At 45.2% G+C, this 25,133-nt stretch overlaps 1 protein-coding gene and 1 long non-coding RNA gene across 18 annotated transcripts in view; one reads left to right on the top strand and one right to left on the bottom strand.

Moving 5' to 3' along the window:
• The window catches only part of LOC133252648 (uncharacterized), a 279,302-nt gene that overhangs the window by 191,644 nt on the left and 62,525 nt on the right, over positions 1 to 25,133 (bottom strand). For 12 of the 16 annotated variants that reach the window (XR_009738029.1, XR_009738033.1, XR_009738025.1 and 9 more), the window contains exon 1: positions 5,683 to 5,769. The exons of 1 other annotated variant lie outside the window; for it this stretch is intronic. This is a non-coding gene — a long non-coding RNA (uncharacterized LOC133252648). Of the gene's footprint in view, positions 1 to 5,682; positions 5,773 to 6,249; positions 6,322 to 25,133 lie in introns of those variants that run through there. 3 more of the 16 variants (XR_009738024.1, XR_009738026.1, XR_009738023.1) reach the window with 3 other exon arrangements.
• VLDLR (very low density lipoprotein receptor) overlaps positions 5,543 to 25,133 on the top strand; it is a 32,672-nt gene continuing 13,081 nt past the window's right edge. For both annotated transcript variants that reach the window (XM_061425424.1, XM_061425426.1), the window contains exons 1-4: positions 5,543 to 6,432; positions 6,602 to 6,750; positions 19,728 to 19,847; positions 23,852 to 23,974. In XM_061425424.1, coding sequence (XP_061281408.1) covers positions 5,558 to 6,432; positions 6,602 to 6,750; positions 19,728 to 19,847; positions 23,852 to 23,974 — 1,267 coding nt within the window. In that variant the 5' untranslated portion in view covers positions 5,543 to 5,557. The remainder of the gene's footprint in view (positions 6,433 to 6,601; positions 6,751 to 19,727; positions 19,848 to 23,851; positions 23,975 to 25,133) is intronic.

The raw sequence follows: 25,133 nt of genomic DNA, 5'->3' as shown, positions 1-25,133 counted from the left end.
CACTTTTCACTTTCATGCATTGAAGAAGGAAATGGCAACCCACTCCAGTGTTCTTGCCTGGAGAATCCCAGGGACGGGGGAGCCTGGTGGGCTACCGTCTATGGGGTCGCACAGAGTCGAACAGGACTGAAGTGACTTAGCAGCAGCTGAAGAGGGCAGTTATGCTGATGGATTTCGAGTGATGGTTCTGACCAGTGACGTATTACTGGGGGACTTTTTAGAAAGGCTAATGCTCTGGCTCTACCCTAGACAGGCTGAATCACAAATTCTGGGATGGAGCCTAGCAATTCGTGTTTTAACCAGTCCTCCGGGTGACTCTCACGAAAGCTAAAATTTATAAGCCATTGGTTTAAAACCAGCAGATCCTACCTGGAAGCCTAAAGAGGGGTGAGTTCCATTTAATTCACTGGCCTCCACACAATTAGAAAATGGCGTGGTGGAGGTCTGCAAAGTTACCATCAGAATACTTTAGAAGGAGAATGCTCCAAAAGGGACAATTCATTTCACTTCTTACTTCCTATGGTGAGGCTATGAGGTACAAAACACAGTAATCAGGGCTTCAGTCTAGCAAGAGGGCTTGAAGATGACCTGTATTTATTAGTTTCCAGGGTTTGAAGTAAAAGAAAAACCCAACACTAACCTTCCCATTGCCTGTGGGCCCTAACCCACCATCCATGGGAAAACTGGCCAAATCTATACATACAGGTGTTCTTGCCTGGAGGATCCCAGGGACGGGGGAGCCTGGTGGGCTGCCGTCTCTGGGGTCGTGCAGAGTCGGACATGACTGAAGCGACTTGGCAGTGGCAGTAGCAGTATACATACAGGTGTGAGAGAGGTAAAACTACTTGGCAGTTAAGACTTGCATTGAAGAAGACACTCTCTAGGAAGGTTTCTTAATCATTGCTGATCCTAAGAGTCGCCTGGAGCAAGGTTACACATGCAGCTTCTTGGGCTCCATACTGGATCTATGGAGTCAGGGTCTCCGAGAGAGGGGCCTGAGAATCTACACATTTAACACACATTGCCAGGGATTCTTATGGATTGATCATGCCTGGAAAATACTGTTCTAAAAGCTACATTCAGAGAACTGGGGAGGGGGGTGTGAATCGCATGAAAGAATTATGCAAGTATTTCTGACTGCAAGTAATAGCTTTTTCTTGTCTTTTCTCAGTGTCTTCCCTTACTACCAGAGACTCTAACTGTTCTTCCTCTAGTCTTATTCTACCCTGCTTCCCAAAGGAGTCACTCAACAGACCACTTCACACCAGAGTGAACTTTCTAAAACACACTGAATGTCCAGAATTGCATCACAATCTATCACGATAGTGGTTTCACTCCAGGGAGAAGGCTTATGAGATGGGGACATACCTGGATAGATGTCTGTTACTGTCAATATTCTATTTCTTGGAGGCAGTACTGGGCTCACAAATACTGGTCTTTGGTTTTGCAAAAGTAAAATCAACAAGTAAAAACAAGCACAACTGAACCAATTATAATAATGTCAATACAATCCTGTGACCTGAGGATATAACTAAAAATGTTTTTAAAAGAAAAGAAATAGACATGTTAACAGTACCTCTGGGTTCTGAAAGTATATTTTAAAAGTAGTTTTTCTCTATATTTTATAATTGCTCCACAGTAAATTGTATAACTTAAAGAATTTTTTTTTTTTAAATGGGGAAAAAAAAAACCCATCCCAAGTCCTCACCATGGCCTACAGGGTCAAGTCAAAAATGTTGGCATGAAAGGGGCTGGGGCATAAGTAAAGGGCATAAGTAAATCAGGAGTGTGGAATGAATAGATATGCATTGCTATATAAAAAAATAGATGTGCAAGGGCCTATAATACAGCACAGAGAACTATATTTAATTAATATCTTATAACAACTTATAATGGAAAAGAATCTGAAAAAGAATATCCATGTATTCACATATATATATGTATAACTGAATCACTTTGCTGTAAACCTAAAACTAAAACAGCATTATAATAACTATGTGTGTGTGCTCAGTCACTCAGTTGTGTCCAACTCTTTGTGACATGGACTGTAGCCCACCACACTCCTCTGTCCATAGGATTTCCTAGGCAAGAATACTGGATTGGGCTGCCATTTCCTTCTCCAAAATCAACTACACTTTAATTGAAAAAAAAAAAAAAAAGAGATTTTGGGGGAACTACCCTAGTGGTCCAGTGGTTAAGACTCTGTGCTCCCAATGTAGGGATCAGGGTTTAATCTCTGGTCAGAGAACTAGATCCTACATGCCTCATACTAAAGATTCCACACACCACAACTAAGACCCGGTACAGCCCAAACAAATACATTTTTATAAATAAAAAGATACTTTTAAGGCAAAAAAAAAAAAAAGTGTTGGCATTACATACACATTTTCATAATCCAGTCCCTGCCTTTCTTCCTTAGCCTTACTTCTCGCTGTTAGCCAACTGGCCCCCCAACATGGAACTATTCAGAAGCCCTTGAATTTCCTTCAGCACTTGATGTTCTTTGCCTTTGTTCCCTCCATGCACCAGGGTCTTCCTTCACCCAGAGTACCACTCAAGCTAACAAGAGGTCGTGCTGAGGTAAGAAAAGCTCACTAAATAAAGACAACAAAGGTTTACTTCTCACTCGGTGTCAGGAGGTAGCCAGTTTTTTCTCAAAAGACTCAGATGGTAAATATTTTAACACTTTGGGAGCAATGTGCAATCTCTTGCATTTTAATATTTTATTAATACTCAGAGCTAAATATATATGCTATACATTTTCTTCTACATTTTTTTGTATAACTCTTTGTTAAAATGTAAAAACCATTCTTATTCAAAGGTCATCCAAAAACAGGTCACTGGCCATTTACTGACCTCTACTCTATATGACCATGGCCAGAGACATGCAGACAGCAGAGAACTACTCAATCTAGTCATTCAGAGACCAGGCTCATGGAGCAGCCACTTCTTGAGCACTTCTGGTCAGCATGCAGATCAAAAGAGAAGGTCTCATGCAAGTCCCATCAAATGCTCCAGGCCAGAAGTGGCACTTTAGAACTTCTGCTCACAAAAAACTGGCCAAAAGTGGTCTTTCAGCCCCACCTAACTCTATGGGAGCCAGAAAGTACAATCCTATCATGTGACCATTAGTAAAGAAAACTGGAATTGTTTGGTAAAAATATGATTTCAGCTCAGAGACAAGTGCTCTGGAAAGCCTTTTCTGATTCCCTTCTATGCCAGTCATATTAGCTACTCTCTCCTTTTAACCTTACAACACCTTGAAGCCTAAGCGTGTGCTATGCATAGGGTATTACAATCATGGCAGTTTCTTTGCCTCCCCACCAGATCCTGAGCTTCACCCAAGAAGCATCTCTGCATACCCACTGCCTAGCACAGTACCTGCTACCCAGGGATGCTCAGTGCGTGTTGCTTCAACAAATGAATGAATATGGTGGATTGCAGGAATGGGGTTGCCTGTGCATTTACCTGAAGGCTCTGAATCCAGCAGCATCAACCTCCCTGAGCCTATCTAGCTCAACTATACCTGTCTTCACTCATGAAAAATTCATCTCTGGTTATTTGGTTACTTTCTATGTTCATCAAATTCACTCTTCCTTACAACCCATCCTTCCAGTAATCAGCACTTTGCAGAGAGCTGGCCCATGAGGCCACAGAGCACTCTGACTTTATGTGAGCTGGTTTTGTGTTCCGTTTGTAGGTCAGAAGGCAGGCACAGTGAGGTACTGAGATTTGCTCAAGTGACACATCCAGTCAAAGTTATGCTTCCTTTGGATTCAACAAGAGAGCCGCAGGATTGCACATAGAGCCGCAGCTAAGTTCACCAACAGTTTGTTTATATCTTTTGGAGATATAGAAAGTATAACGTATTTGTCAGAGGTAAATCTTATTATACCATATTAGTGTTCACAACTGAGCGACTTCAGTTTCACTTTTCACTTTCATGCATTGGAGAAGGAAATGGCAACCCACTCCAGTATTCTTGCCTGGGATGGGGGAGCCTGGTGGGCTGCCATCTATGGGGTCGCACAAAGTCGGACACAACTGAAAAGACTTAGCAGCAGCAGCAGCAGTGTTCATCTTATAGTATATATATTTAGCTCTGAGTATTAATAAAATATTAAAAGCCGCATAACTATGTTAACATTGTACCTTTTCATATTTCTTCCATGCATCCCCTCTACCACCTTTTCTCTCCTGTCAGTGACGTAGCTCACTATCACATGGTCTTTCAGAACCCTGAGATTATTGGAATTGCCACACGCCTCTTTTACCATCACCGCTTAATGCCTTGCATGCATCTTTACTACTAATGGCATAAAGCAGAGTTCAGCTCAATTTCACAGGCACCACAAGTGTGGCTGCTGCAGTTTGTATCAAATGTATAACCAAGGGTGAGCAAAATAGAGTTCAGAATGAACTGTGTGTAAGTCTCTTCCGATACATAGAGTTAAGCCCCTTCATGTTGACCAGTCACAATCTGGGTATCTTCTGGTCCCAGTAAAGTATACTCTGACCTGGAATTTTCCTCTCCATCCCCTGGATACAGTAAGTTTCTAATAAATATCCCATCTAATGTTAGCCTTGACAAATACCCTGGAGCACCAAGACAAGAGGAATGCAGCGAGGCAGGACCCCTCTACTTCTCATATCATCAACAGAATAGTCAGAGCTGGTCCTACTGAAATGGGCAGAGTTTGAGTCACTGGAGATCAAAACTTTTAAAAATATATATAAACTCAGGGCTTCCCTGGTGGTCCAGAGGTAAAGAAGCCGCCTGCCAATGCAGAAGACACCAGTTGAATCCCTGGTCTGGGAAGATTCCACATGGGCGGGGCGGGGCGGGGCGGGGGACAACTAAACCGGTGTGCCACAACTACTAACGCCTGTGTGCCCTAGAGCCCCTGCTCCACAAAAGAAGGCAGCGCGAGGAGAAGCCCACGACCACAACGAGAGAAAAAACCGCTGTGCGGCAAAGAAGACCCAGCACAGCCCCAAATAAATTTGAATATATATATATATATGTATGTATGTATACACATACACACACACACATATATATGTATACATACCCTTTATTTAAGAAGGTGAAATAGCTCCGTGTGTCCTCTCGGTCTGGTTAGATAGGGACAAGCAGGGGAAATTGAGCAAGAAAACCAAAGTACACAAAAAAAGCCAGTATTGCCAGACACAAAACAGGATTCAATCCTTTACAGAAGTCTTGCCTTTGCTTCCTTTTTTCTTTCCGTAAGCCTTGTAATTGAATGTTGCAAACTATATCAAGAAGAATAAACCTACGGGTTTCCCCTCCCCCAAACAAGAAACGATTAAGCTTTTAATTACAGGCCTTCCAACTATTATTTGTGCAATTAGCAATTAACTACAATCGTTGATGGGAGAATGGAGAGCTGTACTAGCGTGCAGCTCTCCTCCTCATCCCAGGCTGGGTTATTTTAGTCCCCCTCTATTACAGAGGACAAACCACAACCACAAGCACTCTCCTTACACACACGCTCCCACTTAAAGACACATTGAATTTTTTTTTTTCCAAGCAAAAATGGCATCTCAGCGTTCAACTGAGACAAGCGGCCCCAACCCCACACCAGAGTACCCCAAACGTTTAGATCCACTCCTCTTCATCACTTTGAAATGGAGAGGAGACCCCAGGAAGAAGCTACCTACCAGCCTCCTAGTACCAGCCTCTCTTTGGGGAGCAGGAGAGGGTGGTATAGAGAGATGCTTGTTGCCCCTGGAAGCTGCAAGTCCCCCTCCCCGGGCTGTAAGCCCCGTTAGTGAGAAGGCGGTGGCAACAGCCTCAGTAGTTGCATCAGTGCTAACTGCTGCTGCTGCATTTACTGTTGGCGGCTGCCGGGAAGGTACAGTAACGACTGTAGGGAGCGCACAGCTGCGGCGGCAGGTTCCATGGATCAGGAAATTAGGGCAGGCACCGGGGATTGGAGGCGAGGGCGGTGCGCGAGCCAACCAGCGGCCGCCCCGGGCCCCCGTGAGCTCCCGGCGGACGCGCGGAGCAGCCGGGCCCCGGGAGCAGTCCGGGTGGCAGCGGCGGCCGCGGCCACGGCCACTTACGCTCACACCCGCACGCAAACTCACACACACCCCCGGAGCAGGCACCTGCCGGCCGGGAGCTTATAAGAGGAGCGCGTCGAGGGGGAGGAGGGCTGAGGCCGCCGTGCCCGCCCCCCCTTCCCCGCTGACCACTCCCCCTCCTGCCCCCTCCTCGCTCCTCACCCCGCGCTCCAGCCGCCGCCAGTGTGGGTTCTCCGCGGCCGGCTCCGCTCTCTTCTGTCTTCTCCGCTCTCGGCTCCCCACCCCCTCTCCCTTTCTCCCCTCCTCTTCCCTCCGCTCTTCTGCAGCGCCTGCATTATTTTCTGCCCGCGAGCTCGGCTCGCACTGCCGCTGCAGCCCGGGGAGGTGGGTAGGCGGGTGGGTTGGCTGGTGAGGGGGGGCGGAGATCGTGCAAGTTGTAGAGGAGGGGGTGCCCTCTTCTTCCCTGCTCCCTTTCCCCCCCTTTCGAACTCCTTCCCCTCCTCCCCCTTCCCCTCCTCCCTCCCCGCCCCCACCTCCTTCCTCCTTTCCGAAGGGCTGGTAACTTGTTGTGCGGAGCGAGCGGCGGCGGCGGCGGCGGCGGCACCATCCAGGCGGGCACCATGGGCACGTCCGCGCGCTGGGCGCTCTGGCTGCTGCTCGCGCTGTGCTGGGCGCCCCGGGAGAGCGGCGCCACCGGAGCCGGTGAGTGAGGACGCGCCCCTCAGCGGGCTGCCGGGACCCAGCCGGGGCGCCAGGGGGCCCCAAGGCGCGGGTCTCCTTTTGCCCACCTCCCCCCACCCCCCTCCTAGGAGGCGCCTCTCCGCTCTTGTCGCCTTCTCTCTCTCCCTCCCCACCCTGGTGGCGCCTCTGAGCTGTCAGCACCGCGGCTCTTTGGTGCCGGGCTGGTGTGGGGGGGTGGGGGGACAGTGGGGTTTGGGGTGTCCTAACGCCTTTCCCGAACTACTCTTCATTCCCTTCCGCTCTTTCTGCTCAAGCCTCTGCTCTGTCTCGTTTTTCACTCCGCTGGGCCGGGGATGGGTAATGCGGGCTTCTAAGCCATTGAACAATGGTTGTATCTCCTCTGCCAGGCGGAGTGTTAGGAAGGAGGCAGAGGGCCGGGTGGGCCGAGACGTGCGCTGCAGCCCCGGGCACGCTCCTCCGACTTCCAGGGAGGTTGGGAGTGGGCGGCGGATGAGGGAGGGCGCCTCTGGGGACGCGGGGCGCCGGGTGCCGACCCGCGCTGGAGTTCCCAGCGGCGGTGAAGGGGCGTACGTTCGGTGGGCTGCGGCCGAGAGTCTCCGGCGAGCGGCGAGAAGTGCACAGCTTGCGCACCCGGACTGCGACTCCCCAGGCACCGGGCCGCCTCTGGAGTGAGGGTTAGAGGACGAGTGAGGCTTGAAATAGGACTCCCCTCTAGATGTTTCTCCCCTCTTCCCCTTTCCACTCTTCGGGCCGCAATCGTAAACCTCTCCGGTCTCCAGGAGAGCTGAACGGGGGAGGGGAGTGGAACGGAGACTTAATCAGGTTAGTTTGCTGAGCCTCGTTCCCGGTGAGATTTCCTCGAGAGGAATCGAGTCCTAATCTGGCCACTGTAATTAGTCCTCATTCTAAACAATAGATCAGAGGGACTAGCGCGGGAGCTGGGAGAGCTGGTGTACGACTGTGGTTTGCAGGGGGTGGGGGTACTGCTGTCGGGTCCCCAGGGTCTACCGCACTGGGCCTGGAGCCCTGTCCTCAACCACGCTCCCACTTGCGGCCGCGCAACTTTCCCAGGCAGGTTACAGCAAGCCCTTCTGAGAGGATTTGGTGAAAATCCTGGCGGGTCCCCGAAGCGATCTCGACCTGACACCAAGGGGCTGGCTCGTCAGCTCTGGGAAGTTGGGACGGAAAACAGCCCGCGCCCTAAGTACCCACTCCAGAGTCCCTAGCTCCTGTCGCCCGGTGGCTTGGGAGGCCTGCCAGCCTGCAGTCACGAGTCTCCTAAAGAGAGAGCGAACTTTAAAGTGTGTGGTCAAGCAGTCCCTCAAGCAGAACGTGGGGCGGGGGTTGGAGAGAGGGGAGTTGAGTCTCCAAATGCCCCCCTGCCCTTAGGTTCTGACTGTCCCGAGCGTGAGAAGCTGGGACGGGCTTGCCTGCACTCTGCGATTGGCTGGCAGCCGGATCACGTTTAGATTGGTCACGTGACTCCACGGACTGGTAATTTAGCAGCTTGAGAAATGTTATCTTTAAGGGAACGTGAAAAATGAACAGGCTCCAACGGACTGCCCTCTCAAACTCTTTCACTTGCCTGGGCTCCTTGAAAAAGGCGTGTGTGTAGTGAAGATGGCCTCTGATGTGTATCCAGACAGAGCTTGGAAAAGCCCTGCTTATGAAAGTTTTCAGACTCTAACATTAATCATTAATGGATGAGCAATACTAACTTCCTAAACGATTTCTCAGAGTAGTGCCATGACTTGCATTACACCTTTCATATCATTTCAAAAGATTAAGATACACCAGAATCTACTGATCGTGCTCCAGGAAGGTAGGAGAGATGATTCATTTTTGCTGTGTGTTCTGTTCATATTCTTTTAAGATATAATAACTTTTCATTGGAGTTTAACCTTATCCTAAAGAATGCTAGGAATTCACCTAAATTGTCAAAGTAAGTTAGTTGAAGCCATATATTCACCTTGTATCAGGTAGGTGAGCATCCCTTTTGCTTCCCTAGGTCACATATGAAATACGTGACAAGCCATGAACAGTGGAGAATAGAAGCCCATGCAAAACTTAAATTCTTCAAAGGAAAGGAGACACATCTTTTCTGAACTGGAGGAAATTTGGGGTTGGCTGAGGTAGATATTGACCTGAACTAACCCAGATTGGCTCCTGTCTGAAGTTCAAAGCTCCAAGGCATGTGGGCTGACTTTTTGACCCTGGTCTTCTACAATCTGCCCCAAAATACTCATGATGCGGGTTTAAAATACTCGAGGACAAGGGAGGTGTGCTCAAAGACGTTGGCAAAAAAACTTAAGTTAGGCTAAATAATGGAGTATACCCCATATGGGGAAAAAACCAACCAACCAACCAACCCTGGGAGCTGTAGGACATTTTCCTCCAGCTTAGATAATCAAGATTAGGGTCTGGAGTACCATATATTCATTAAGGCCAGAGCCTAGGAGAACCAAGGTTTTGTGAGAGCTTTTCAGATATGGCTGCTGCTTAGTCACTTCAGTCATGTCTGACTCTGTGAGACCCCATAGATGGTAGCCCACCAGGCTCCGCCGTCCCCGGGCTAGCTACCAACAAAAGAGCAGATAGAACTTCTGTTGTGGGGAGTGGGTTGGTGAGATTGGAAGTGCCTGAAGGGATAGGAGAACAGAGGGCTGGGGAAAAATAAATCTGACTTACCCAGATAGCACCAAGAGAAGATGTGACAATGACTACAGTCTTCAACTAGATTAGAGTAAGCATGTGAGCAGGGACTCTTTCAAGGAGTGTCACCAGTCAAGCTTTCCTTGGCAGTGACAGCCAGCAGCGGTCTGGAGCAGCATTGTCCCCCAGATCGTCCCACTGCCCACTTCACGTGACATCTAGCTATGTACCTGCCTACCTGCCCTGAGTCATTTTGATTCTTTGCTCAAACTGTTTGAGTCCCTAGGTTCCTAAAGCATGTATATAAAAGGCCAAGTTCAGTAGAGCTGCCAAATATCAGGACATCAGTATAACCATACTGCATATTTTAATTAGCCACCTACATGCTCAAAAGAAGTGCTTCTGCCTTTTTAAAAATCGGATAACTGTAAACTCCATTTCACTTGAGTAATTTTGTTACAATTCTAGAAGAGGTGAAAAATAGTCACAAGCCCCTTCTGTTCCAGGAGGAGTGTCAAACTGATCAAGAGCAAGAACTGTTAGAGCAGAACATGGCCATAAGATTAAGGGAACACATAGCCCTCCAGCTGTATGGCTTCAGGTTTTGATCTTGACACCAGAAGATGTGGAGCACAGTCTAGAAATAATGGAGATTAACTATTTAGACCATTTTCTAGTGCTTACAGAATGTGAATAAAGTCTTTCCTCTCAGTAGAGGGAATAATGATCAAATTTAGGCAGTCACATGTACAATTTCAAGTCATAATTAAATTTACTTTGGATACTGACCTTTCTTTGGAAAACCACCTTCACATACTAGTCTGTGCAAATTAAATCCCTTAAAAGACTATGATAAGGACCATAAGCTTATGATCAAACTTCCTGCCTTAGAAACATTTCTCAGCATGGACTAATATAGCTGCTGTCCAGGTGGTTAGACTCTGAATTGCTTAGTTTGTTCCTGTCTGTGCTTAGGTCATAGCACAGAGACTGCTTTCATGACAAAGAGTCCAAGAATATGTTAGGCAGAGGTGATGGATGAGATGTACCTGATGAGCAGAAGTAAATGGTCCAGGGTAGTTGTGTGACCCATCTAAAGAGTTGTCTGGCTAGGAAATCTGGAAATTGATAGCTTTTCATAGGACTTAAAGGCAGAGAACCCCTGGAGAAGGAAACTGCAACCCACTCCCATATTCTTGTCTGGGAAATCCCATGGACAGAAGAGCCTGGCAGGCTACTGTCCATGGGGTTGCAAAGAGTCAAACATGACTTAGTCGCTAAACAAACAACAAAAGGCAGAGAATGACTTAGTTCTGGGAAAATCTGGCTTTGTAACTGAAAATTATCTCAGTTTCACTCTGTGCATTATTTCAGTCTAAATTGGTGTCTCTTCGCTAAGTTCTTCTGTTGGTTTGCAAGAGAAATTCTAAACATCATTAATACCGCTTAATGATGGTATTGAGCCCCTGGTGGCTCAGACAGTGAAGAGTCTACCTACAATGCAGGAGACCTGAGTTCGATCCCTGTGTCGGGAAGATCCTCTGAAGAAGGAAATGGCAACCCACTCCAGTATTGTTGTCTGGAGAATCCCATGGACATGGGGTTGCAAAGAGTTGGACACGACCGAGTGACTTCACTTTCACTGATGGTATTAGATACTGTTAGATACATTATGATGCTTAGATAGACTAGATGCACTGCAGGGACTAAATGAAATCACTTTATGGTGATACCATAAAGTTAGCACACTTTCCTCTTCATGTGAAGTTTCCTGAAAAAGTTTGGGCCTGTTGGCTAATTGTGGACTCTAAATTAATAAGAGAATGCCTGCTGGATGCTGTGAGAGTAAATACAGAGATGTGGCTAGAAATGGCTTACGCTTTGCTTAAAGAGCCTTTGCCCACTTTGTACTTTAAAAACGCTACATGGGTAGGTGGAGCAGGGAAAGGGTATTCATGGCCCTGTATTTAAAGAGATAACTTTGGGGACAGAACTGTAAGATAGGACCACTGGCTAGAGTGGTTGACCTTGCCACCCACTTGGGTCATCTGAGTTGGCGTTACTGCCCGGTTGCCTTTATATATTTTGATGTGGTGACTGTGGTAGGGAGTGGGGTAGGGTATCTGGTGGGACCTGCAATTTGCCAAGCAAGGGAGATGATAAAAACCTTGGTGATAGACATTTGGAAATTAAATACTTCATGTTATAATTCTTCCCCCAGATACCATGAGTAAATACGGTTTCTGTTTTATAGACTGCCTCTCATCTTTAGTTTTCTTAAGACACCTTACCAAGGTCTGAGTTATTAACTGATCTGTAGATTCACTAAGTAGGGGTAGATTGATGCCAGCCTTCTTTGTCCATCTGCTCAAAACCACATGACCTCCATTTATTGAGTGCCCACCATATGCCATATAGCACCAGACATAGGGGACACAATGACCAGGGAGTTGGGCTCCTCTTTCATTAGTGGGGAAGTCAAACCAGGAAATTCGTGATCCAAAGACAGCCTGGATAGAAGCTCTGGATGGGAGCAAGCAGACCCAGTGGTTAAGACTTAATCATAAAAGAGGCAGGTAACAGCTGAGAATTGCTGGAGGTCCCACACATCATGTGGGCCACAGCTTATGAAATTTCTCAGAAACTACCAAAAACTTAGACTCTCATTCCATCCCTGCAGATGATCCTACAAAGGTGATAGGACTCCACTGACAGTGTATGCCTGCCAGCATTACCAAAGAATGCTAAAATCTGTCAGAGATAAAAATCCCTGAAATTTCTAACAGTGCGCTGCTGCTAACTTTCCCTGCACGCTGTGTTGGACCCTCTCTGCTCACATGGAAATGAGGCTGGTGTACCTACCCTGACACATTCATTCTGCTGATGCTGCATGATTAAGTATCATGAAAATGAAGTGAAAGTATTCTTGTAGGGAACTGTGGCCTTTGAAATCTAAGAGTCTTTCAGAGTATTCTAACTAGTAAAACAACTGCTCACACTTGGTTTCAAGCTCAGAAAACCTGGAAAGAATGCTGTGGGTAGGGTGAGAAGTCTGTAGTTCAGACCAGTTTCATTAGTGAACTAATAAATCAGCAGATGTGTCAGGGAATACCCACTAGTGCCTAAAGAATCTTTCGATGTCAGGCACCAGTTCCCAAGATACAAAGACACCTTGCAGGCCCTGCCTTGAGGGATCTCCATCCGTAGAGATGGAAACAGGTAGGTGAGTACATCCCAGTATGTGAGAGCTATGTGACAGGCACAGGAGATGATGAGAAAGCAGCCAAACCACCCCCAAGTTGGTCAACAAAAGACTTGTAGATATCATTCAAGGATGACATTTGAGTGGGGTGGTAAGCAAGATGGAAAAGCTGGGGAAAATGGATAGGGAACCAGACTCAATCCTAGAGCCGTGGAGAAGCCTGCCAGTGATCCCATCCCTGGCATTCCAGGCCTTCCTCGGCTGCCTGATTCACCATTTTGATATGAAGAGAAAGCATGGCAGCCTGGAGGCAGAGGAACAGGAGATCAATTTAGATTAGGTGAGAGCCTGGACACACCTAGGGCTTGATGGTAGAATACCAGGGGAGAAGGATCTGGGCTCCTTATTGAACTACTGATTTAGAGTAAGCAGTGGGTCAATCAGAGATGGGGCACAGGAGGAGGGGAAGACGGATTTTTAGAAGAACCTCTTCATTGCACATGCCTTCATGGTATCTGGGTAGACTTTACCTAATAGCATAAAGGCTTTACGTCAGGGATGACATCATAATGTCTGCTGTTCGATTGACTGTTGTCACGTATGCCCACCTAGTGATGTGCATAAGGGCTTATGGGGTGGGTACTGTAGAGTACAACACTGAGAACGAAGTGGTCGAAGTAGTCACTGGCTCGTGGGTAGAATCTTAGCCTCCTGACCTTCCCGCAGTGGTTTCAAAGTGTGGTCAGGAACCAGCAGCATCAACATCCTCTGGGAACTCAACAGAAATGCAAACTCAGGCCCCACACTAGACCTCCTAAACCAGAATCTCTGGTGTGGGGGCGCATGCTGTTTTAACAAGTCCTCTGCAGTCTTCTGATACCAACTTGACCTTGAGAAACACTGACTTTTCCCACCCACAAAATGAATAACTTCCCAAATGTATCAGGAGGGCCTTTGCTCATTCTAGACCAGAAATCCAAGCACTGTGGTTCTCTAGGAAAAGACCTGGAGATACTGAGGCAGCATTTTTTTTTTTTAATCAAAATAGGGAAAGAAGCGAGGGCTCTGTCTCAACTATAAGGCTGTGTTAGGATAGGGTCAGCCTGACAAGTGATACTACCTCATTCTGGATTAATTTAAACTGACGCTACTATCCAGATCACAAGTCAGCAGAATATTCTGGAAGGAAGTGGTCCCGGTCAGGTGCGCTCTTTGGTATGCATGCTCAGTCACATGGTATCTGGAGCCAGACTACCCAAGTTCAAATTCTAGTTCTGCCCAAGGTGATCTTGGCAAGTACTGTCCTTCCCTTTTCCAAACAGCTTCCCTGATGTGTAAAAGGGGAATGGTAGTTTTGACAGTGTAGTATTGGAGAGCTAAATCAACTGAAAGAGTGAGGTCTTAGAGTAGTGTTTGGCTAACAGTAAAAAAAAAAAAAAAAAAAAAAGTTATTTATCCATGATTCTCAAGATCATCTCAATCCACTGTAAACAGGGAAACTGACAATTGAACTGTAGGACTGAGTGAATCAGAAGGATTAACCTAATTATTTCACAGTGTTGGAAATGGCAACCCACTCCAGTATTCTTGCCTGGAGAATCCCATGGATGGAGGAGCCTGCTGGGCTACAGTCCACGGGGTCGCAAAGAGTCAGACACGACTGAGCGAGTTCACTTCCTGATTCTCAGAGACTGACTTAAAGGCCAAAACACAGCTCAGACCCTCTTTCTCAGTTCTTCTTACTAACCCTGGAGGAAAACTTCTTTGCTGACTTGGAAAGCTACTTGTCCTAAAATGAGTTTTAGCCTAAGAATAGAAAGATTGGCGTTCAAGTGGCAAGCGGTAGAAGTGAGCTCGACTAAAAATAAATGCCCTTGGCGGCCCCAGAAGTGCCAAAACAAATGGACTGAAGAAATCCCAGGGGATGATAACACCGTGTGCTCAGCAACGGGAGGCCTGTGAGAGATGGGAACATGTGGCCCTGCTAGTTCCAGCAGTGCGGCAGCCGCAGCCCCTCTGTACAGAGTGAAGTTCTTGTCTGAGCCTGACACAGAAACATCTCTTTGTTGTGGGCATTTCTTTTGGACTGCTCCTGCAAAGGTGCCACTCGGAGCCCTGCAGAGAACTCTGGCCCATTTGGAAGGCTTGGCATTTACTGTAAGATCTATACAGTTTTTTTTTCCCAAAGCTTATGTACTGCTCTTCCATATTAACCCTTGCAGGGACAATTAGACAACAATAGCAGGCTGCCTGTTAAATGCATGAAAACCTCTGAGTTTCTTGGAGCCAGTGAAATGCCAGCATATCTGGGTAACAACGTTACCTATTTAGGTAATAAGCAAGGCTCCCGTTTGTCGAGTCTGTTATCAACCGTGTGACATAACCAAGGGAATCGTCAGTGTTTCTGGGCATTCAGTCATTACAAATGTCAACAGCCATATGGATGACTAGGTTCAAGTGACTTCCAACCCCCTGGCCCAGAGGCAGGGGTATTCACCCTAAGTATTAGAGCTGAGAGGAGACCCAGGTCTAGTCCAGCTGTTTGATTTCTTAAAGCTGTAGGACCCTTCCAAATTCTTACACAAAATTTCAATGTTGAAAAGAAATACTGGTTGAAACAGAGACTGTCATAGCCTTTCCCCTGACTTCAACCACCTCAGTGCTGCAGAAGCATTCCCGTGAACCCCGTGACTTTGAAGAACCCACTAAAAATCCCATTTATTCTGACTTTTCACCTTTCTGAGCAAATAGACCCTGAACTAGAGAATGCCTAGCGCTTCAACTTATAACTTTTTTTTTTTTTTTTGAGGCATCATTGGCTTTAGCTTAGCCTAAGCATTAAAAGAACCTTGGGTGTCGACGATTTCAAGCTCACCCTGTTCCCTTTATGAAAGTATAATACTGAACTGGACTTAACTGTCATGGCTGGAAATAGACTACAAGGCCACAATCCTGTAATCCCCCAAAGCTTTGCAAACCAAAAGCTTCTTAACTCATTTGGTGCTTCCAGTTCTCCTGGAGCTCTGCACGGCAGCATTCCTAGGTAGGCACCACAGGTGTAAAGGGAGAATCTTCTTGGAACCTGGACAGAAAACCCACTGTGCTGCAACCAGGTGGCTGAGCTGACCCCCACACTGCCCCCACCCTGCACAATGCAGGGAATTAAATGGAACCAGGAACTAGGAAGCCCTGTCAGAAAAGGCAATGGCACCCCACTCCAGTACTCTTGCCTGGAAAATCCCATGGACGGAGGAGCCTGGTAGGCTGCCATCCATGAGGTCACTAAGAGTCGGACACGACTGAGTGACTTCACTTTCACTTTTCACTTTCATGCATTGGAGAAGGAAATGGCAACCCACTCCAGCGTTCTTGCCTGGAGAATCCCAGGGATGGGGGAGCCTGGTGGGAGGCCGTCTACGGGGTCGCACAGAGTTGGACACAACTGAAGCAACTTAGCAGCAGCAGCACCAGCAGGGAGCCCTGTGGCTCAAACAGTAAAGAATCTGCCTGCAATGCAGGATACCTGGGTTTGATCTCTGGATCGGGAAGATCTCCTGGAGAAGGAAATGGCAACCCACTCCAGGATTCTTGCCTGGAAAATCCCATGGACAGAGGATCCTGGGGGCCTACAGTCCATGGGGTCATGAAGCGTTGGACACTGAGCGACTAACACACTAACACAAACACAGGGAACCCTGTCTGCCCAGGAGCAATCTCCCAAAACAAAGTGCTTAGGAAACAAGAAACTGAGGCATGGCCATGGAGCTTAGCATCTTTCTTCTCCTCTCTTTAAAGAAAGGACCCTTTATAAAGTCAACTAGCTTTACCCAGCCCCACCCCAACCCTGCTGCTCTTTTAAACAAGCAGGGATGGCTGGTTAGTAGCATACTCCACTCCAACCCCATTATTTACCGTTCTTGATGGAGAGTCGTGTGTGCTGTGGTAAAACATAGCTTTATGACCATTGGGCAGAAGCTTGGGTGAAGTGGAAACATCTGAGATAAGAAAAGGTAGAAATTTTTTGTCTAAAGATACTGGAATAAACACTAAGAAAATGCCTGTGTCTGTCCTGAGTCCACTCAATAGCCACTCTTGAGGCAGCATTGGTGGGGTTTTAGCCCAGGATTTGTTACTGTTGATGACTTGTGTGTTACAGTTACATTCAGAGAGCCTCCTTAAGGTGACAGTGGACTGAACACCAGCCTTAGACTATTGTGTGCCCATCTTTAATCTCAGAGCAGCTGGAGTGTCTATAAAATCTGTAGCTTCAAGACTCATTTTTAAAGAGATCTGCCAGGTACCTAACCCTGAAGTGGAAAACCATTATCTATTGTCTACTTTAAAGTCCTGTCCAAGTCAGATTATATGGTTAAGTTTTCCATGTTTTTTGCCTCTCATTTTGACCAAACAGCTTTTGGTAACAAAAGCCTTTTGAAAAGGTATTTTGACTTTTCTGTCATATATGTATATTTCTGTTTTCTGACTATAAATTGTTATTTTTTTTAACTTTTAAAATAAAGTACTCAAAGTAGATTCTTACCACTCCCACAATCTTCAGAGGTAGTATGGATAAAGCACTGTAGCCAATGGGCCCTGGTTCAGATACCCCCCAGCATTTAGCTTCAGTCCCTGGTTGGGGAACATTCAAATGAATAAATAACAAAAAATGGTTAAGATTGTAAATTTGAAAAAACCCAAAAATCTGGGGCTGGGCAGAATTCCCTGGTGGTGCAGTGGTTAAGACTTAATGCTTTCACTGTTGGGGTCTGGATTCAGTCCTTGGTCAGGACATTAAGATCCTGCAAGCCATGTGGTAGGGCCAAACAATTAAAATGTTTTAAAAAGTGAAAAATGAAATATAGGTAGGAAGTGCCATGGAGTCACACCCCTTTGAATCTGGGTCCTAGCTTAACTAGACTCTTGAGGGCAGAATGATACATATAGTTTTGAAACGAGCACATTTAGTACCTAAGTAATCACACACCCATATGGCAAACTAGGACCACCTTTTAATCTTCCTGGGAGCTAGCCACAAAGCCTAGAATGCTCCCAGACAGCAGGGAGTAGCTGATAGTAGGGAGGCCAACGAGAGCATTGTGTACATAATACAAGAGTCCCAGTCCGTGCTTGTCACTATAGCATCGGTTCCCATTCCTGCATGCCACAGCTGCAGATGCTGAAAGGTGCAGGAAGGCTCGAGGCTTTCTGCTTGGAAGGCCTCCCTGAGGATTCTACGTGAACTGTATACCTCCACTGGCTGGTTTTCTCGAATAGTTGCAGTATATCAGCATTTAGCAACCGGATCTTTGCCTTTAATCTCAAAGAAATTACATCCTCCAGGAGGACAAATCTGCTAATGGTAGGAAACACCTGAATGTTAGCTGCCCCATGCCCGGCAAAAAATGAGTGCCCTACTTCCAAGTGTTCATTCTTGCCATTATGCAAATTATATTCATCCATGGAGCACAGGAAAACAGGCTCAGAGAAATAGAATCCAGGTGTGTGGCTTCACCCTGTTTTGCTGTTCTCACATCACTAAGTTAAAAATGATTTCCCTTTTTTAGGTGTGCAGAAAAGGGAACCCTCCTAACTGTTGGTGAGAATGTAAGTTGATACAGCCACTATGGAAAACAGTGTGGAGGTACCTTAAAAACTAAAAATAGAACTACCGTATGATCCTGCAATCCCACTCCTAGGCATATATATGGAGAAAGTCATCATTCAAACAACTACCTGCACCCCTGTGTTCATTGCAGTGCTGTTTCCAATAGCCGAGACATGGAAGCAATCCGAATGTCCATGGACAGAGGAATGGATAAAGAAGATGTGATATGTATACATTTGGTTGCCCAAAAAGTTCATTTTAAAAACCCAAATGAACTTTTTGGCCAACCCAATACAATGGAATAGTACTCTGCTATTAAAAAGAAATGAAATAATGCCATTTGCAGCAACATGGATAGAACTTAAGATTATCATACTAAGTGAAGTAAGTCAGACAAAACAAATATCATATGACATCACTTATATGTGGACTCTAAAAAGCTGATGCAAATGAACTTGTTTATAGAATTGACTCACAGACTTTAAAAACAAACTTCTGGTTACCACAGGGGAAATGGGGGAGGAATAAATTAGGAATATGGGATTAATATATATACACTACTATATATAAAGTAGATAATCAATGTGGACCTAATGTATAGCATAGGGAACTCTACTCGATATTCTGTAATACCTATGTGGGAAAAGAATCTGAAGAAGAATGGATATATGTGTAACTGAATCACTTTGCCGTACACCTGAAACTAACACATTGTAAACCAACTCTAATATAAAAATTAGATTTAAAAAAATGATCTCCCTTCACCTCTTAACTATGTCTTCTTCATGCTTTTTATCTTATCTTGGAGTCATTTTCTAAACATCGCTTTTTCCAATTAGACTCAAATTCTAAGACAAGGAGCCATGTATTAACCTCACCTCTGTCCTTGCCACCCCTTCTGAATCTCCTTTACTTTGCTCATAATAGAAACATCATTGATGAGCAACAGTATAGAATGTGGGCAAGAAATGCCATTAAAGGATTAGGATTTGGCTGCATGATTCTAGTGACACAAAATGACTTAGATAAATGAGAGAAATGCGTCCACGGTGAACCCCTGCCCCGCCACCTGCAGTTTGTAGGCAATCTACGTTCCTTATATCTTGGTCTGGCTTCATTGACTCAAGATCACTATTCCAGCCTCCATGCCTAGTTTTCAGGAGCCAGAAAGGAACAAAATTGAGGAAACTGGATCCCCTGTCCCTTTGAGGATATTTCCCAGAAATTGTATATACCATTTCTGCTTATATCCATCAGCCAGAACATCCCATGGCAATGCCTCCTGCAAGAGAGACTGGGAGATCTAGTTTTATGTAGATAGTGTATGCTCAGCTAAGAACTCATTACTGTCAGCCACTGCCCCGAGGCCCATGCAGCTCCAGCCCCTACAGTGTTACAGCCTCTGAGGCTGCACCTGTCCCTCTGAAAGGACGCCTATCCGTGGGTTTCAGGTAACTAGCATCTCTAACTTACCACCTGGGTGTCCCAGCTTAGCTAAGTGTTCCCTCCTGCTTTTAGGAAGAAAAGCCAAATGTGAAGCCAACCAGTTCCAGTGCACAAATGGCCGATGTATCACACTGCTGTGGAAATGTGATGGGGATGAAGACTGCACTGATGGCAGTGACGAGAAGAACTGTGGTGAGTAAAGAGCTGCACAGCCTCACCTGTCTCCTCACTGGGACTTGGGCATTTTACTGAAAAAGGATGACATTATCTTCACTTCTACAAATGTGTCAAGATTCTGAATCCACTTGTAAGAATTGCTCTGAACCAGAGTCCAAAGATTCTATACTTTCTGGTCTAGGAGGAATACCACTGAGTGTGTGAGGTTATTGACCTGAGTACGCAATCGTGAAGATAAAGTGGGGTTCCTTTCAAATGAAAGGACCTGGTTGATCTTAGATGAGGCAAACTTTTGGTGTAGGAAGCTAGGGAAAGGGAGGGGAAGACCAGGAATAGAGACAGAAGATTGCTTAGAAAAGACTTTTTAAAAATTCTCAAATGGTTTTGACCCCCAAAAAGCAAGCCATGGACAGTACGAAATCCCTTGCAGTTTCAGAGATTAATTCCTGTCATGTTTAGTCAACTTCAACTAGCCCACCAGGCTCCTCTGTCCATGGGATTCTCCAGGCAAGAATACTGGAGTGGGTTGCCATTTCCTTCTCCATGGGATCTTCCCAACCCAGGGATCAAACCCGGGTCTCCTGCATTGCAGGCAGACACTTCTCTGAGCCACCAGGGAAGCCCATTTAGTTGCTAGGTGTAGTCAACTAGCCTATTTAGTCAACTTCAATTTGGATTCTACAAGCCATGTTCTATGAGTCCCAGTAACTCATAAGCCAGCCCAGATCAAAGATCAGATAAGGATTCTTTTACAATTCCTTTTCTCCAGAGATGCTAATTTTAAAGCACTAGACAGGATGGGAGGCATTCTCTTCCCAAAGAAAACAGGGATATGCCATTATACCGATCAGTCAGCATTTATTAAAAGATTATTGTGAGAAATGACTGCTTTTGCAATTGGTGTGACCTCTTGTTAAGCCAGGACAGCTGTGAACTACATGTCATGATGACATTTAGGGTCCTTGAATACAAGCTGAAGTTTGCTTTATGATCCCTTTGTTCCATGTCATTAAATTGCTGAAACAAGGTTGTTCATGAATGTCGGTGATAACGTTGTCTTTTACCTTTTAAAAGACGTTACATAAAGATATCTGCTGTACAAATTGAAAATACAGAAGAAAAATAGAGACTAAGTGTAGTTTTCATCAACTGCTATCTTGTTAGGCCCTTGCCTACTTCATGCATCATTACTAAAATTCTGTAGTATAAACATCCTGGCAGGCTGTCCTGTGCTTGAGCTCTCAGAGCAGTATCATGGATGCCTGCGTGCCAATATGTAAATTAGTAGCTCATTTGGAAGCAGAGTAAGTCCATTCTGCAATCTCAGGAAAGAAGCTTATCACCAGTCTCAGGACCAAGAATAGTTTTATGTGACATGTTTATATCTTTGCATTCCAACACTAAGATCTTAATCTACTCTACAAGATATTGAGCTCCATGCTCTTTCTGTGTTACCTGGATAATATAATTCTTTCACTAGTTTTCTCACTAAAGGACCTCACTCTTGTCAACCGTGCTCTTGCTATAAGTAGCAATTCTTATTCTATGCTGAACTATGTATTTGGAAAAAACCCTTTTATGTTCTTAGAGAGTAATTATTATCTCCATGTTTGGAAGTTTTGAAGTCTTACTTTACCATCTGACTACCTCAGTAGAAACTAACCTGAGTCATTGTAGGGGTCATCACTGGCTTTTCCTAAAATAGTCTCCACATCAATCAGTTCTAGCTACATCACAGAAGACCTGGAAGAGATAAGGAGGTAGATGTACACACAATCTAGATCACACAAAATGGGAGAAAGGAAATATATTCTTGGCCACAACTTGTCTCTGCCTTCCAGGTATGAGAGTAGAGAAGGAAAGTGGGAGCTTTGCTCAGGAAGCTGTGAATGTTTATATGGAGATGTTCTGCCATGAAAGGCTACACAATTACTTAACACTTCTAAAGCTACTTCCTATTTTTCCTGTCCAACCTCTTGATGTTGAACTTGGTTATAACTTTATCAGGGCTTTTTCTTTCAAGCATGTCAACTAGCATATTTAGTCAACTTCAACTTGGATTCTACAAGCCATGTTCTGTGAGTCCCAGTAACTCATTCTTCTACAGGTGTTAGGCTGAACTGATAAATCAGTAACTCAGATACCCTCAGTATGGAACTAGCAGTTCTCTTTCCCCGTGACACATCTAAATTTCCATCCATCTCTCAAGGCCCAGTTCAAATAGCCCATCTTTCCCCTCCCAGTCTGTGTTCAGAATGGAGAGAGAGAAACCCTAGCAACCTACTGACCCCATGTGTCTCTTGTTCACTTTGTAATACAACCAAACTTCTCTACCCCTGTAACATTTTATACTTTGTAAATTCATGAGGTCTCTTTGTAACCATTGCCTACTCTCTCTCTCACAACTTCTGAAGAGTATCACAGGGTGAATTACAATAACCGAGACCCTCTGGCATCTTTCTACAGGCTCAGGAGAAGATGGGCCTTGGATATCACTTAAACCATGAACACTGGGGTTTGAGCATTTCAGTGACTTTAGAAGCAGGTGTGAATCTGAAAATATGGCCTTTCTTGTTCCCTTGGCTACACAGTTTTAGGATATAAACAATCCTTTTCAGATCATCATAATTGATCATCCCATCTTGAGTTCTAGAAGTTGACTATAATCCTGTCTCTCCATTAACAATGCTCATTGCTCAGTTGTGTCCAGCTCTTTGCAACCCTATGGACTAGCCTGCCAAGCTCCTCTGTGTGTGGGATTTTCCAGGCAAGAATACTGAAGTGGGTTGCCATTGGCTTCTCCAGGGGGATCTTCCTGACCCAGGGATTAAACCTGCGTTTCCTGTGTCTCCTGCATTGGCAGGTGGATTCTTTACCACTGCACCACCTAGGAAGTCACCCCATTAACAATATCTGAGGCTAACCCAGAGCAGCCCTCTGGTTTTGTACACTCTGAATTGAGAGTTGTACCTGGCTTAAACCCCTGACTTGAAGTGGCCTCTTTCATGTTTTCAATAAATTGTTGACTTTTAGTTTATTTTCCATTCATAATATTTGTTAATGAATGACTTAACTGGAAATTCAAGTAGAAGCACAGGGGCAAAGAAGAATATAACCTAAGAAGGATGCTCTTGGAATGCCCTATGTGGTTCCTTGTCAAGACTCTTACTGCCTGGGTACGGAGTTCCTCAAGGGTAGGATGACCATGCTGCCGGCTTTGCTTAGCACAGTCCTGGAATGACGTTTGTCTTCCTGGTAAAAATGAGAGTACCCTCTTTCTACTGAGACTGTGTCAATTTGGACAAATTACACAGTCACCCTAATTAAGGAGAAAAGTCTGCCCTAGTAAGAATTAGTAGCAGAACTGATACCTTGTCTCAGGCTGTTTAACTCTAGTAGCCAGTTATGAGGACTGGCAGCTTCCATAGTAAGTTCAGTGACTTTTAGCTGGTTGATGTGAGCCCACCCTTCGGTTGCTAAATACAACTTCTCTTACATTCAGATTTGAGCTTCCTTTATTTCTTATCCAGTGGGTTCCTCTGCCCCAATAGACCTATAGGGGTGACGGTATTTGGTACTGGAGCTTGGCCTTCTGTCTCTATGCTAAACCCATGTATTGTTACAAGGTGCCCCTAAAACAGTTATACTGTGAGCCAGTCGTAAGATGAAATGTTTGACTGTTAAACTTATGAAGCACTTAAATGACTTGGAAGAAATGCATTAAAAGAATGAACTTATTATTCAATCTCAATGTTATAAAATGAGCAAGAAGTTCATTGGAAGGGATCCCTTGACCTCAGTGTCCTCCAAGTCTCTCAAATGATCACCTTCCTCCTCTAGGGGAAAGGGAAGGTAAAAAAGATTTTTCTAAGGTCCTGCTGGATATTGGCAGTTAACTGCTAATTGACTTAGTTTTATTTTTAGAGTAAAGCATCTCAAATGCAGTTGTACCCCTAATGGGAATGTAGGGCTCTTGGGTGAGTGACTTCAACTTTAACCCTGCAAATCCACTTCTGTAGTGAAGAAGACATGCGCCGAGTCTGACTTTGTATGCAACAATGGCCAGTGTGTTCCTAATCGATGGCAGTGTGACGGGGATCCTGATTGTGAAGATGGTTCTGATGAAAGCCCAGAACAGTGCCGTGAGTGTGACTCGCTTTGGACTTGAACTTTCCCAAGCTGTTCCATGTCTCATAGCTCTAAGTATTGTATACTCTAAAACTTGCTTAGTTTTCCTTGCCCTTCTTTAAAGTTAGGCCAGTTGACTCCAAAGTCAGTCAGATCATTATCAGTCAATCTTGAATAATATTAAAGAATGTTCTCCCTAATCTTAACAAGACTGACATTCTCTTGGGTAGCTTCACTATTGAACATTTAAGACTGAAGCCAGAAGATTTAAGAACTCCTTGACTAGGTGCATAGATTTCAAATATTCGATGATAATGACGCTGAGCAGATGGTACTCTGGTCCTGAAAGCTAAGTCAAGATGTGAGGGTCCCCTGTCCGCCAAGTATAAGCTTTTAGATGCAGAGTTTCTCATGAGAAAAAAATCTACTGCTGAAGGGGTAAGGTGACTAGAAACAGGATGATATTAGTGACTTTAAGAAACATGTAACCTAAAGGTATTTAAGTGGGGAGCTTACAGCTTGTTCTTATATAATAGAAACTTCATAGGTATGCAAATACACATGTGTCCTTAGGCTTGACATTCAGGAGAAAGTCTATGACATCATAGAGGAAGATGATGTGGGATAGATAAATTAGAATCATTTGCATATCCTGGTGAAGAAAGTTTTCATGTTCCTTCTAAGGCAGTAGAGGCCTGCTAAAGCACTAAAAGTGGAAGTCTAATATGAACAAAGTTTAGGTCTGGAATATAAGATTACAAAGGAAAATTAAGCAAAAAGGAAGAGACATGTGTTAATTGCAGTTCTCCAGGCAAGAAGTAAGGTGAATAAGAGCACTGGCCAAAGGAGGTGAGTTAGCATAGGTGAAGATGGGTTCCACAAAGATCCAGCTCCAAGTTTTAGTGGGGGACGACCCTGTAAAGTCAAGAATTAGAGGTTGCCCCTACTTCACAAGATATCAATCTGAAGGAGGCCTGTGAAGAAATTCAGGCAAAAGAAGACTTCATAGGTATTAGACCATCTGGCTTTTAATGAAGTTGGCATTCGTTGCCAATATCTGGGTGTGTCACTTGGTACCCAGCAAATACATAATGGTCAAGGAGCAGGCCAGCCAAGGAACCCAACCATGCCAAACAAAACAAAAGCCAGGAGTGCACACGCCACAGAACCTTG

The sequence above is a fragment of the Bos javanicus genome, chromosome 8 (genome assembly GCF_032452875.1).
Source record: "Bos javanicus breed banteng chromosome 8, ARS-OSU_banteng_1.0, whole genome shotgun sequence".
Classification (NCBI taxonomy): Eukaryota; Metazoa; Chordata; class Mammalia; order Artiodactyla; family Bovidae; genus Bos; species Bos javanicus.
The sequence above is the reverse complement of the archived record's forward strand: the minus strand, read 5'-3'. Positions and strand labels throughout refer to the sequence as shown.